Raw genomic sequence first — 13,879 nt, 5'->3', positions numbered from 1 at the left:
GTTGATGCAGTACTGGCTGTGCTACTTGTTGAGCTACAGACATTCGGACAAGTTGCGGCTCTAATCTTTGGGCACTTTCTTCGTCTAAAAGTTACGCAGATTTCATTTGACCGTTTTTTTATTATCACTATGAATTGATTTAATAAATCTTACCTGCATCGGCAACGACGAATGGTTACTGTTTTTGTTCCGGTATTAGATGATGACCTTTTTGATCCACGACGATGTAAAAGACCTCTGAAATGTGGATCTGATTCTGCTTCTGGATCCGGTTCAGCAATAACATAGGCCTATTCAACGAAAATTCCATATTCACACTGTCTGTACTTGTTCATATGTATTATCGTATACTTACAACCATGACAAAAACAACTACCATGAATATCAATGAAAACTTCATTTTTTAGAGAATTATAAATTTCCAAAAAAAAAGGGAAAAATTTGCTTCACTATTTAATGTGTTGGATGCCAAATTGTGAATAATATATTCTGAAATTCTGTTGTCTTTTATATCGATTTGAAAAATATTGATAGAAAATAGTGTTTTTTATACGATAACTGTAGGTAGTTTGACGTCATGCGCTCGAAAGTGTGTTATCCAAATCATTGTCACCTGATTTTATGAGTTAACTGTACACTTGCCAAACTTAGTATTTATTTTACCATCCACAACTAAACATATTCAAAACAAATAATAAATAAAATCAAAGATACAATGAAAAAGTATATTCAAATACAAATCGTGCAATTAAATCGTTCAATTTCAAATTGACTGAAATTAAATCAGTCCAAATATTGATATCAAGGAAATATTATTTGCAAAAAATAAAGATATTAATCTAATTACTTGATATTGAATGTTGTTTACTTGTTTCTAATACTAATTTGATGACAATTGCCACACACTTTCAATCTAAAAACGTATTGAATAATGAAACAGCCATATTTTTTGTTTATTTATTTAATGAAGGAAGAATTGATTATTTAAAGTTGCAGGGATATTCAAATGTATTCATAATAATGATCCAATAACCTTTGGCAGAAATTCTAGGATTTTTAAATTGTTCTAAAAAAAATTGGAAAATTATTTCAAAAAAATTCTCCCGCCGTAGTCGATTTTCTCCAAGTAGAACACATTTTCAAATTTTTATACTAGATACAGATTTTATCATCCAATCGACTTTTACCGCTAGTAGCGATGAATGAATTACGGTAACGGAAATTTGTGCATTTCACGATGCTTTCTTAATTGGGTACTTTTTGAAAGACATCATAAAGAGATCGTTTTTTATAGCTTGCCTGTTTGATGCGAATTTAACTTTATTTTTAATCTATAAATACAATTGTAAAAAATGTATAAATATTGAATTGTCTTTCGACTATTGAATTATCCATGAAATATTCTGGAACACCTGGAAAAGCTGGATGACAAAACAAAGAAGGACTCTTTCTTCGGCCGATTAACTTGATATTGACACAACGGTTGCGACGGAAGCAGAAGTTGCGACGGAAGCAGAAGTTGCGATGGAAGCAGAAGTTGCGACGGAGGCAGAAGTTGCGACGGAGGCAGAAGTTGCGACGGAAGCAGAAGTTGCGACGGAAACAGAAGTTGCGATGGAAGCAGAAGTTGCGACGGAAGCAGAAGTTGCGATGGAAGCAGAAGTTGCGACGGAAACAGAAGTTGCGGCGGAAGCAGAAGTTGCAGCGGACGCAGAAGTTGCAGCGGACGCAGAAGTTGCAGCGGACGCAGAAGTTGCAGCGGACGCAGAAGTTGGACTAGTCGAGCCACCGCTTGGACTGAAAATAATTCGTAATTAAATTTGAATGTCCTGTTTTAGCAATAAATCAGATAAGGTGCTTGTCATTACCTTGTGGCCGGTTGAGAAACGCCATTTGTTGGAGTCTCTCCTGGGCCTATTAGTATTTATCAAAGTTGGAGTTGAATTTTAGAATAAAATATTTACAGGGATGTGAAAATAATTGTATAATTTACTTTGTGTGATTGCTCCTGCACTTGGACAGTAAGGAACATAGACGATCTTTGTTTCCTTGCATACTTTTGTTTTCGGGCATGTTTTCCTCTTATTCTTCCTATTCCCCTTCTTCTTCGTATTCTCCTTATTCTCCTTATTCTCCATATTCTCCATATTCCCTGTGGTTTTGCAGCAACCACAACGCTTTCTCTTTGATTTTGATGACTTATCACGAATTCTCAAGATCATACGTTGACCTTGTGGGTTTGAAGAACCTCTTCTTTGAAACATTCTGTTACTTGAACCACTTGAACGACTTGAACCACTTGAACCACTTGAACCACTTGAACCACTTGAACCACTTGAACCCATTGAGCGTCTTCCAAACATACCTGCTAAACCGCTTGAAAGTTGAGCCGACGGATCAGCTAATGCTTCTGGCTCTGGCTCGGGCTCTGGCTCTGGTTCAGCTTCTGCATATACCTATTTAAAAAATAATAATCAATTCAGCATTTTTACTGTAAGATTAGAACATTTTTCTCACCGTAAAGGCAATGGAACACAAAATCAAACAAACTAATGTAATTTTCATCGTTTCGCGTTTTTTTTGTTTCAGATCGACTGGACAACAGAATCGATTGATAACTTTTGGCTGAATATCTGCGCTTTATATACTCGAATGCTACAATGCATCTTAACCAAATTGTCAATAAAATATGTTTATTTTTCAAACATATCAATTTTTTGCAATGCAAATTTGCAAAAGACAAAATAATGACCGAGATTTAGAAATCACAATTCATGTACCTGATTTAATCGCATGGTCTAGATTTCCGCTTACTTTCACTTGAATTCCAAAATTAGATAGAATTTTAATTGAATTATGCATTGAATGTTCTGGTTTGAAATGCACAAATATTGACTTCTTATACATCTCAATTTTCATTTGGTAAACAAACATAAGCCCTCGTAACACATTTTCTTCGGTGGACGCAATGAACGATTAATCAAACACATCCAAAAATTAAACATATCTGTTTTGTTAGCCAATTAATTCTGTGAATAAGAGTAGATTATTCAAATTGAAACAAACAAAAATGCGATTTTTTTTTTAATTTACACAAATGTTCTGTTCATTTGCAAAATCAGTATCATCGCAAGCCAATTCTTTTAGTTAAAGCTTTGTCAAATTCTGAATGATGCAAATTGGCCAAAGCAAGTAATTATCAAATAAATTATACCTCGATTTCCAAACCCTTCCATTTTTAGAAATGCAGAAAAGAGAATTCAAAACAAATTTCAAACAAAAAATATTGAACATCATTTTATCATTTATTGAAACATGTAGTAATAAACAAACTGTAATAATCGCAACAAAACTTAACTCAATCCAATTCGTTACTCGTACTGTCTAATCTACGGCTGCTGTAGAATGAATTTGCATCTGGCATTGTATACAGCAAATGTAAACAGTCAGGAATTAAATACCGGTTGCTTGTCATTGACTCAACGTCAATTTGAATAGTTCACGATTTTAAATTATTATTATTTTTTTGTTTAATTATGTGTTAAAGGTATTACGATAGGTAATGCAATAGGCTAACTTAATAATAGCTTAGATGAACTGAATTTAATTTAAAATGACAAAATTCATGGCATTTCGGATCAGTGGTTTAGCGTTTAAATGACTTAATCCAGGGATGTACCATCACATCTGGCAAACTGGGTCGGGCACTGTGATTCTTTTGCAGTAGCTGGAAAAGAGCAATAAAAATAATTGTTGTGTAAATATTTTTTGACAAATTAAATTGCCGTCTTCAAAATTTACCATCGAAATAAGATCCTTGGCTCCGATTGACAAATAGCTTGGATATTCGATTTCCAATCGTCGAATTTTCGCGTATGTATTTTCGGAGTCCGGCGATTCAAATGGTGGTTTACCCACTAAAAATTCATAACACAAAATTCCCAAACACCATTGATCCACGGTATCGTTATAAGAATGGCCTTCCACCCTAAAGAGAAATCACATTTTAAGCATTAAAAAAATGAATATTTATCTATTGCATTTAGTCCAAAAATTCTTCGATTACCCAAAAATGGATGTTTAAAAAAAATGTTTTTTAACCGAAAAAATAAAGAAAATGGCTTACATTTCTGGCGGTAAATAATCAAGTGTTCCGCACATGGTTTTGCGTTTATTTGACTGTGTATGTGCTGACCATCCAAAATCTGCTAACTTAATTTGATCGCCAACTGTTAGCATAATATTCTCCGGCTTTAAATCCCGATGAATGACATTACTTAAATGACAATAGTGCAATGCATCAGCCACTTGATAGGTGTATCGGGCTGATCGTTCCTCTGAAAAACGTCCGTTTGGTGAATTTTGTAAATGTTTGTATAGCTCACCCTCCGAAGCCAACTCCAAGGCCAAGTAAATCTTACGATCGTCGTGGAACCATGTGTACAATCGTAGAATGTTTGGGTGCCTGTTGATTAAAATCATGAAAATGTGTCAATTTGGTAAAAAAAATGCTTTGTCAAATACAAAAACTCACTTCAAACGCGATTGAATTTCAATTTCACGCAACACTTGCTTTTCAACTCGACCACTTGTAAGTTCTGACTTAAACATGATTTTCATTGCCACCATAAAGTGTGTTTTTCGTTCACGCGCAACATACACACGGCCAAACTTTCCCTTGCCTAATGGACACCCCAGTTCAAAATCATCTTTTGACCAGTCGTAACTGTGTAAAAGTAAAAAAAAAACAAATCAGATGATATAAACCAGATAAAATGTTATTTGAATGGAACAAAACATTCGAATATCATAAATAACAGCAAATGTGATTGATTATCATGACTTACGGCAATCCATAGGCTTCGTGTGACATCATTTTTTGTTCCACTACTGCAGCGTATGCGTTTTCTTTATCCTCACGACTACTCTTCGACATTTTTTTTTCATAGACTTTGACTTTTCCGATTAATTAACGATAAATTAAAAACTTAATCGAACAATATGCAACAAAAACAAATAAAAAATTACGAAATTATTATACGATCACAATTGTTTTGTGAGTACGCTTCGTTATGAGACAGCAGTTGGAAAAACGAATATTTGAAACACAAAGGCTATGTGACAGTTTGTGTGAATGAAGCCGCGCTGTCATTAGTTCGCGCAAAAAGATGGCGCCAAAGTCACATTTTCGACGTTCCATTTTTCTTTTGTTTACAATCATCAGTTCATTTAACACACATTTTTTTTAAACTAAGAAAATATTTTTTTTTCCTTTTTGAAAATCAAAGTTGTTCACATGTATTGAACTTAATGAATTTCGAAAAAATTTCAGAATATTAACAAAAGTGTGCTATTATAGGGTTTCATTCAATTTCGAATTTCCATGCGTTCTATTTTTTCAATTTCGAATTCAGATTGTTTTTTCGAATTGCCACTTTAATGTACTGTGAATTCATTTAAATATTTGTTGTCAGGCCAATTTCGTTTTTATTTTTTTTGTTGTTTGCAAATAAAATATGGAAAAGAATATTTAAACAAAAATTAAATGATACCTCGTTCCCATTAACTCACCTTCATTGAAGAATTCTTCATTCAAATGAATTCATTTATGATATCACGCAATTTTAATTTGAAGTTTTCAACTATCCAGCATCATAATCGGTCTAACTCTGTCTTGATTCTCTTTTGTTTCGCTCAGATTAAAAAAAAAATATGTTTAGTTTTATTAACTGTTATATTTATTTTTGTAACAAAACAGGCACTAGGTTTTATCTGCTCAGTAAAAGATTGTAATGTCACATCGACCAATTATTTATTGTACTTTATTTCCTTATGAATATGTCTTAAAAATGTGAAAGAAAAATCTCGACTTCAATTCCGCATAATGAAATAGCGAATTATTGTTCGTCTTGAACACGAATTCTGTGCTGTGTAAGGAAAGCAAGATCAAAAATAGCCTCTTGTTTCAGTAATTCATCGATTTCATACTTCAGAGACTCATCATATGCATATACAAGGCTCGTATCGTACAGCATAATTTTGCATTGTGCCAATGCCAATATGCAATTTCTAAGTCGAACAATAACTTCACGATCGGCCCGTGCGACGGGATCGCTTAAATTTTGTGTGAATCCACCACTTCCCTCAACGTCCGTATTAGTTGTTGGTGAAATCCAAATGAAACCATTATTACCCAGTATCACCGATGCGCCACATGTCAAATTATGGAAATGTGTTTTACAGCGTTTGATTAGTGACGGGAATACTTTCACTAAAATGCCTTGTGATAATTTGCCGTATTTCAAACTTCTGGTATGCAATGACAGACTGCCGTCGACGTACACATTTTGTACTTCAGCTGATATCAAATCGCCTTCTTGTAAAAAACTACGCATCATCTGTTCATCTTCTGCACAACGCCGTCGTAGTTCGCCTGTTTTTTTATTGAAAATGTCCCAAATATTCGATCAGTGTCGTGAAGTAATTAAGAAAAAACTATGAAATTGCATTACCTCCAGGCAAATTAACGGCTGCCAGCAGTAAAATTGAATCTAATCGTGAATTGGTATTGACCTTCCATCGTTTTTGTTGCACTTCAGTGATTCGTGCCACAACTACATCACCAATTTCACCAACATATCGACTTTTGAGTGGACGTATTGATATTAGTTTGTTAACTTTTTCCATAACGCCAGCCACTGATGCTTTGATTTCATCATTTTTTACATATGTTCCATGGCCCCTGAAAATTGATCAAAAAATACAATTCAATACTATTTTGTAATTGGACGCAAAGAAAATGACCATTCAATCAAAACACATACCGCATAAATCCCTGTTGTGATGTTATTACTTCACCGGGTGTGAAAAGCCGTGGCATCGCATTGTCTGTGTGGAGTGTTGTATTAATACGAGTTGATGCTAATCGCATATCAATATTTGTCGACATTTTTCTGCAGATTTTCGCTTCTTTTTAAATAAAAACACATAGACTCATTTAAGAAACTGTAACCTTATGGAAAATTTGACTTTTTGAGGTTATGTTATGACATTCATGGGTGAAGTACTGAAATCATTTCGAAAATCTATTGTCAAATGAAACTTCAAATTCGATTCGATTGTCTGCGACAATATCAGAATGATTTTATTTTATTTTAAGCAATCTCTAGTCTACAGATTTTGAACATATTTTTACTTTGTCTCATCAGATGAATTATCCTTTTTCAATAGATCGCTGGTGATGCCGACTTTTTTCAATTCTTCAATTAATTCACCACTTTGATGCATTTGTAATAGAATATCGCAGCCACCAACAAATTCTCCATCGATAAACACTTGCGGTATTGTCGGCCAATTGGTGAAATCCTTGATGCCTTGTCGAATCGATTCATTTTCCAAAACATCGTGACTGTCATACGAAACGGCATGCATTCGAAGAATTTGAACAACAGCATTGCTAAAGCCACATTTCGGCGCATCTGGAACTCCTTTCATAAAAACAACGACTTTATTTTTTTTCACCATTTTTTCAAGTTGCTCCTTCGATATAGTTTCAGTCGAAAAGAATCGAAACGCTGTTGTCCCATTGCGTACTGTTGCCATGGTATTAACTGGGTTTATTAGACGGCTAGCCGCCAATCGAACAATTCCAAAAACCATTTTGAATGTGTTCTACAATTGAAATGGAAAATGGTATATGCGTTGTGTGTTGCACAACACAAAATACCAAATATAATTAAAATTAACAGACATATGATAATGGAATATACATACACAACTGTTTTGCTATTAAATAACACTAAAAGAATATAGCCTTACTTAAAATAAATTGCAACCAAATAAACCGCAAAAAAGTGTGAGAACTTTTATTTCTAATTGATTTGATGAATATGTTTATGTGCACGAATGTTAGTATTGTGTCAAAGTGGGCCGTTGTAAGGTTTCATTCGAAATTCAACTATCTACTTATTTATTATTCTTTCGAAGATCCATTTTGACATTTGCTATTAAATACGTGTGTGAGTTAATTTTAGTGAAACATATTTGTTTTCATACTTTGTTTGTCAATATTATCAAATATGGGAAAGAATAAAACAAAGTCAAATAGTAAAATAAGTGATAAACGTGTCAATACCACGTCACCAAATAAGGTGAAAAAGAGTCCAAAACCCCAACCAATCACCGAGAAATTGTGTGCTGTTATCAAATCGGTTGGATTGCCTGAAAGTGCTGATGGTTTAACTGCTGATCAATTGACGGAAAATCAAAAACATGTTTTGAAAAAGGTCTGCGCCAAAATGTACGGTCACCAACATTCAGAAAAACGAAAATTACCAGCACACTCATTGGAATCGGCCACGGGACAACTGGAACAAATTATGAAAGAAAAACTTGCCCAACGAAAGAAAGAAAAGAAAAAACTAAAACAAAACGCTACACCTTAAAAGCATTTATTTTTAAATACCTTTTTTATTTCATCACATAAAAAACAATTAAAATGTCATAAAAAAGATTATATACATGATTCTTTTCACAAGCAATTAAATACAGATATGCACAAATTCATAATAAAACATTTTGATTCTTTTGTCTTGGTCAAATGGTACGTTTCGCTCGATCGTTCAGTGGTCGGTAGATGCTGAACCGATATGTAAGTATTCACATAAGAAAATTCCGATAATTTTATTTAAATTGGTGACCGCGGCAAAATCAATTGCACGTAAGTCATCGGATGGTGTGTGCCACACTTCTGGGAACGGTGTTGGAATTAGGTGTAAAATTCGAACCTAGACAATTGACAAAAATGCTTAATAATTATTTGCTTGAAAAAAAGTAGGTAGCCAAAGTAATTACATCTCTTCTAAGGAATGGAATGTGGTCATCTTCAATTTGCATGCGAATTGAATACGGTTGGAAATAGCCTTGGTTACGTTTTTGATGTTGAATTGTTGCGCTATTATGAGCATGTTCAACTAATTGGCCAGCTGCGCCGAGTCTTGATTCAATATCAGCCATTTGATAGTACCAGCCCTCTGTTTCCGGGAAATAACTGTAGAAAGTTGGTTTTGGTGCGCCCAATAAATCCAAAAGTATCATTAAATCCTGCAAATCGATTGAATTTATTAAATCCATCCAAACAAAGTGTTTGAGGGTGAAAATGAGTGTTAATTACAATTTTATCTAGTTCATGTTCTGCTTGCCATTTTTTGGCCAATTGTCGTGCACCATAGATTGAATCTTTTGCATTCCATTCCACAAACGCTTCTTCACCATCAAAGAAAATATATTGCAAGCTTATTTCCGAATCATGTAAGGATTTAAATTGTTCTTTCAATGTTGTTGCTATGTTCATCATAATCGCACACGGAACGGCTGAGTCTGTCGCTCCAACAAAGTTTTCCATCAGTTTGGAATCGTAATGGCATGCCAATGTTAAATATCTTTTTGCGTTTGGATTCACTTTCGCAATGATATTTGTAAATTTTAAACGGTCCAATGGCGTATCGTCAAAAAATTCGTGTTCATCAACCGTCCAACCGAGATTTTTCATATAATTTACAATATACTCTCGAACCATGGCATGATTTGGTGTACCAACAACACGTTCGACTAATATTTTCGATAAAACATTGTGTACGGCTTCAATGTCACCTAATTTGTTATTAAGTTCCCAAAACTGTTGCTGATCAACCACTTTTGGTCGATGGTTTTGCTGTGCAATTATAAATATGTAAATAATTAATTGTTTATTTTTAAACTAACATATGTTTTGAATAAATTCAGAAAATTGAAATTTTCGTTTATAGCCTTGGGTCGAATTTTTTTTACCTGTGCCACACGCAACGATGAAACATGTTGAAAATTGCTAACTGATCGGCAACCAAATGCACAAATAATTATGCAAATTGTCCAAATACCTGGAAATTCCATTCTCTTTTTTACACACCAAACTTTTGCTTAACAATTTACTTTTGCACAACTTTTTTTTTCTTATTGGACACTAAATACATGTCATAATCCGAATATTCTATGCTAGTAGCTATGACCTGTTATTTTGACGCTGGGAAATTTTGACGATCGAGCAGAGCGATTGTAAGAAACGATCTTTTTGCACCGCTGTGATATTGTAAAATGTTAAAGTTACACAAGTAAACACAAACGTTTGCTGATTTTGTACAAAAGTGTGTATACATAGCTCTCTTTTACACTTACTCTCTCTCTATCGTCATAGCATACGATGACAGACAGCTGAAGAAACCTTCCAAATGTACAACATATTAAAAATCTATGGTGACAATGTGAAGTTTTTTTTCGAAATTCAAATGTGCTGAAAATGTTGGCAAAGAGATGGCGTAGTTGTTAAATTTAAACGGCTGAAAAGTGTGAAGAGAATTCTCAAAATAAAAACACAAAAGTTATTTTTTTTTATTCATGGTAATTTATTGTTTTTCATTTTTCTTTATTTTCTGTTTGTTTTTTTTTTTGTCATCTTAAAAACCCTAGAACAGGCAATTTTATCATTATAATAGTAATAATTCAGTAATAATAATACTTGTGTGAGTGTGTGTTTTTCATATAGTTTTAAGTAATTTATTTTTTGTGTTTTTTTTCTAGTTTGTTTCTCCGTCTGTAGAAGAAAATTTAATTTAAATTCTCCGAATGATTCAGTTCAATGAGAAAGTAATCGACACGGCGCTTGTGGGTATGTGAATGTGTGTGCTTGGTAAATTTTGTTATAAATGTTTATCATTTGCATTGCGCGTAATTTGTGTGTCTTGTGTGTGTGTGTGTGTTGATTTTGGTTGCTGAAGATTTTTTTTTTGCTGAATTAGGTCATGCTGCTTTGTGGATTAAATTCAAATATCGATTCTTAAGAATACAATTGTCTATAGTATTAATCATTCTAAAGTTTTATTTTGTCGGTGTAAATTCAACGAAACATAACATTTTTTTATGGATTCAATTAAATTTATTTGTTTTGTTTTTTTTTCTTTCATTTTTCAATTTGTTACTTGTCCTTACCACTAATACTAATAGTATTTTTGTTTGTTTGTTTGACATAATCATCTTTCATTCCCTCAACGAATACATAAAATATTCTATATGCTCTTCTTTAAATGTTTGTGTTATTTTCTTGTTTAATTTTTATTTGTCAGCTTTTTGGTTCTAAATTTTATCATAATTTTTCGTGCGTTTGAACATTTAACTGTCGAATCATTTTTTAGTTTTGTTTCTTTTTTTCTTGTAATTATATTTTTCTCATTCGTTTTGTGAGCGTAAATGTGTGTCTGTGTGGTGAAGGAAATTGGAATTTGTGATAAAAATGAACATTTGATCGGTGCAAAAATCCAAAAATTGGAATATTTCGTAACAAAGTGTGATCAATCGAATCGAAAACTGTAAACGAAAAACATAGTGTAACGGAACTATTTTCGACTTGAACACAGATTTTTTTGTTTCTTCGTTGTTTCAGATTATTGACCGCTATTTGGATGTGTTTTGTGTATGTGTTTACTTGGTTTGTAAATACGTGTGATATTGTGGTAAATGTAGCGGTTGTATAAAAACAACAGGAACCATAAAGAATTTAATTTGCAACTGGTGAATTTAATAGACGATTGTCTGTTGATTGATTCAAATTGGGTGCAAATAAATTCATAATCAATTGAATATTGCATTTATGTTTTGTTTCATTTATGCGTGTTTAGTGAAAGTGTGAGTGTTTCTCAACGTGTTGCTTTGCTAAAAGTGTTTTTCTTTCGTTATCGAAAATTGTTTGCTGAAATTGTGCAGTTTTTTTTTTGTTCACTATATAATTCATAAAAATTGAAAATCGTTTTGCATTCTGCGCCAAAACATTGTTTTCTCTCGACCATTCGTTCGATACTTAAGATCAATAGAGAGAAGTGTGTGCAGCTTCTCATAACAGCTTCATGTCTCGTTTTAGGTTTTTTTTCTTCAAATATAAAACTATTCTCGTCAATATGACGAAACGATTAAATCTGCTATCATCGCGTCATTTCGATTACAGTTTTACATATATAATATAATGCTGATTCATCCATAATAATTTTTTTTATTTGTATATTGTTGTCATTCTTGTTGTGAATGTGTGTTTGTGTGTTGATGTCGGGTGGTTGCGGTTGATAAAAATGTATGAACACAGTTAGAGCCAATATAATTGAATGGTGCTTTTTCTCGTTCACTTCTCAGAACAATGCGTATGATGCGCTGCACTGACCACATGTCGTGAGTAATTGTGACTGAAAATTGCATACATACACACACACACGCCAATCGGACACATTATAAGAATATAATAGTGTATTCAATTGATTCAGTCTGTGTTCATACAATTTCCGTTTCCTTCCTTCCCGTTTTTCATTAAATATTACACATTTTCTCCATTTTTTTCCCTTGTTTAAATACTTCACTAAATATATATTAACTGAAACATTTTCACGCTCAATTTCATTCAATACCCATATTCATACATTCTCGCTCGATTGTTTCCATTTTGTCTAGTGTGTGTGTGTGTGTGTTTTTTTTTTGTTCTTTTGCAATAATAACCCTAAATAAGAATATTTATTTTTATTTTATTTCAATAATTTTTTTCGTGTTGGATTTGTATTCCAATGTTTTTTTTTTTTGTATTTGGTTTTTTGTCATTTATCTATAACGTAACAAATATATATTATACATCATTATAATAAATTTTTAATATGTTTCCGTTTCTTCTCTAGGTTTTTTTTTCTTCTTCATCTTTATATCCTTCCTTTTTGTTTCTTATATCTCCATTTAAATGTATGTATTTCGTTTTGTCTGTTGTCATAACTGTTTATATTATAATAAATATTCTCTATAGTAACCTCTTTTGAGCGATGTGCAAAGAATATGAATCGGAATCGATTCGCCGATTTTTGGTCATTGGCACTCGAAATCGAAATTATATCGACCGTCCCATGACTTTATCTCACCCTCTTTCGATCTCGCTTTCCTTACTATGTATGTATATATACTCATTTTTTTTATATAGATGTATTATGTTCTTGTTAGTTGTGTAGTTTGCAAAATACATTTAAAAAAATGAAATGCTTATTGGATGAAATTGAGTGTTTTGTATATGTAAAAAATATACACAAAAATCAACTGGAAAAAAAATCGAATCATTTCTTTTCAGTATGTATGTATGATATAGAACATTCAGTGTATAAAACTTCTGTAAAATGAAAACAGAATACAACATAGAATTGTCTGGAGAATTTGGGGTAGAGAAAAGGAAAGGGCGCTCTTATTTCTTCATATTTTTTTTCTCTTAAAAACGTGCATAAAAATGTATGTTATGTGTGCGCAGAATGAACCAATTCCTCTTTTCGTTTTGTAGAAAGTTGAAGAATTTTATCTTGATTGGTTTTTATTTAAACTAACATTATGCTTTTTTTGAGGTACTTCAACTCTTTTAACGCTTTTGTTTGCTTCTTAAAATGTATCAGTGTGCATTTGATAAAATGCAGTTTCACCTACTAGTTTCCTAATTTTATTTAGCAAAAAAAAAGCTCGTATTTCTCAACGATTTCTTTTTTTTCTTTTCGCACGGCGAGACAGTAAAACACAGAACTCAAACGAAAATAAAAATGCTAAGAGTTTTTTGGATTGTAAATACATTTAGAGACAGAAAATGAGTGTACAATACATTTGTTTATGTTTTTAACTATAGATTAGTACAGTGTGGAGTGGTTTTTTGCGTTGTTAGTAAAATTTATCTATTTTTTTTTCATTGGGTTTGTCTTAGCCCTGGGGACTTTGACAATATACATATAAATAACATTAGTATGTGTGTAGATGTAAAATACAAATCCGTCAACACCAACAACAGCAA

The 13,879-nt window shown here is 32.7% G+C and overlaps 5 protein-coding genes across 6 annotated transcripts; all 5 read right to left on the bottom strand.

Moving 5' to 3' along the window:
* Positions 1-1,284: 1,284 nt before the first annotated feature.
* Positions 1,285-2,650, bottom strand: LOC116341379 (nuclear pore complex protein DDB_G0274915-like). Its single transcript, XM_031768401.1, has 4 exons — positions 2,518-2,650; positions 1,994-2,456; positions 1,869-1,914; positions 1,285-1,797 (listed from the first exon to the last, which is right to left on the bottom strand). Exons 1-4 carry the CDS (start codon positions 2,563-2,565, stop codon positions 1,461-1,463), a joined length of 894 nt encoding a protein of 297 aa, XP_031624261.1. The 5' UTR covers positions 2,566-2,650; the 3' UTR covers positions 1,285-1,460.
* A 636-nt stretch (positions 2,651-3,286) lies between these two features.
* Positions 3,287-5,095, bottom strand: LOC116340987 (aurora kinase B-like). Its single transcript, XM_031767792.1, has 5 exons — positions 4,848-5,095; positions 4,535-4,726; positions 4,127-4,465; positions 3,802-3,988; positions 3,287-3,727 (listed from the first exon to the last, which is right to left on the bottom strand). The coding sequence occupies exons 1-5, from the start codon at positions 4,934-4,936 to the stop codon at positions 3,647-3,649; spliced, it is 888 nt and encodes a 295-aa protein (XP_031623652.1). The 5' UTR covers positions 4,937-5,095; the 3' UTR covers positions 3,287-3,646.
* A 671-nt stretch (positions 5,096-5,766) lies between these two features.
* On the bottom strand, positions 5,767-7,059 carry LOC116340998 (exosome complex component RRP4). The gene is made up of 3 exons (XM_031767810.1): positions 6,825-7,059; positions 6,513-6,742; positions 5,767-6,433 (listed from the first exon to the last, which is right to left on the bottom strand). Exons 1-3 carry the CDS (start codon positions 6,947-6,949, stop codon positions 5,898-5,900), a joined length of 891 nt encoding a protein of 296 aa, XP_031623670.1. The 5' UTR covers positions 6,950-7,059; the 3' UTR covers positions 5,767-5,897.
* Positions 7,060-7,108: 49 nt separating this feature from the next.
* On the bottom strand, positions 7,109-7,919 carry LOC116341166 (glutaredoxin-related protein 5, mitochondrial). 2 transcript variants are annotated; one of them, XM_031768078.1, is made up of 2 exons: positions 7,819-7,919; positions 7,109-7,671 (listed from the first exon to the last, which is right to left on the bottom strand). In XM_031768078.1, the coding sequence occupies exon 2, from the start codon at positions 7,657-7,659 to the stop codon at positions 7,192-7,194; it is 468 nt and encodes a 155-aa protein (XP_031623938.1). In that variant the 5' UTR covers positions 7,660-7,671; positions 7,819-7,919; the 3' UTR covers positions 7,109-7,191. The 2 variants fall into 2 exon arrangements, with proteins under 2 accessions (XP_031623938.1, XP_031623939.1); XM_031768079.1 differs by having other exon boundaries at positions 7,774-7,905.
* Positions 7,920-8,436: 517 nt separating this feature from the next.
* On the bottom strand, positions 8,437-10,192 carry LOC116341165 (glutaminyl-peptide cyclotransferase). Its single transcript, XM_031768077.1, has 4 exons — positions 9,829-10,192; positions 9,173-9,712; positions 8,854-9,102; positions 8,437-8,786 (listed from the first exon to the last, which is right to left on the bottom strand). Exons 1-4 carry the CDS (start codon positions 9,928-9,930, stop codon positions 8,622-8,624), a joined length of 1,056 nt encoding a protein of 351 aa, XP_031623937.1. The 5' UTR covers positions 9,931-10,192; the 3' UTR covers positions 8,437-8,621.
* Between the last annotated feature and the right edge of the window lie 3,687 nt (positions 10,193-13,879).

Source organism: Contarinia nasturtii, unplaced genomic scaffold, assembly GCF_009176525.2.
Source record: "Contarinia nasturtii isolate CC-2019 unplaced genomic scaffold, AAFC_CNas_1.1 Cnas_scaffold_695, whole genome shotgun sequence".
Taxonomy (NCBI): Eukaryota; Metazoa; Arthropoda; class Insecta; order Diptera; family Cecidomyiidae; genus Contarinia; species Contarinia nasturtii.
Note: the sequence above shows the minus strand (reverse complement) of the source record. Positions and strands in the feature narration are given on the sequence as shown.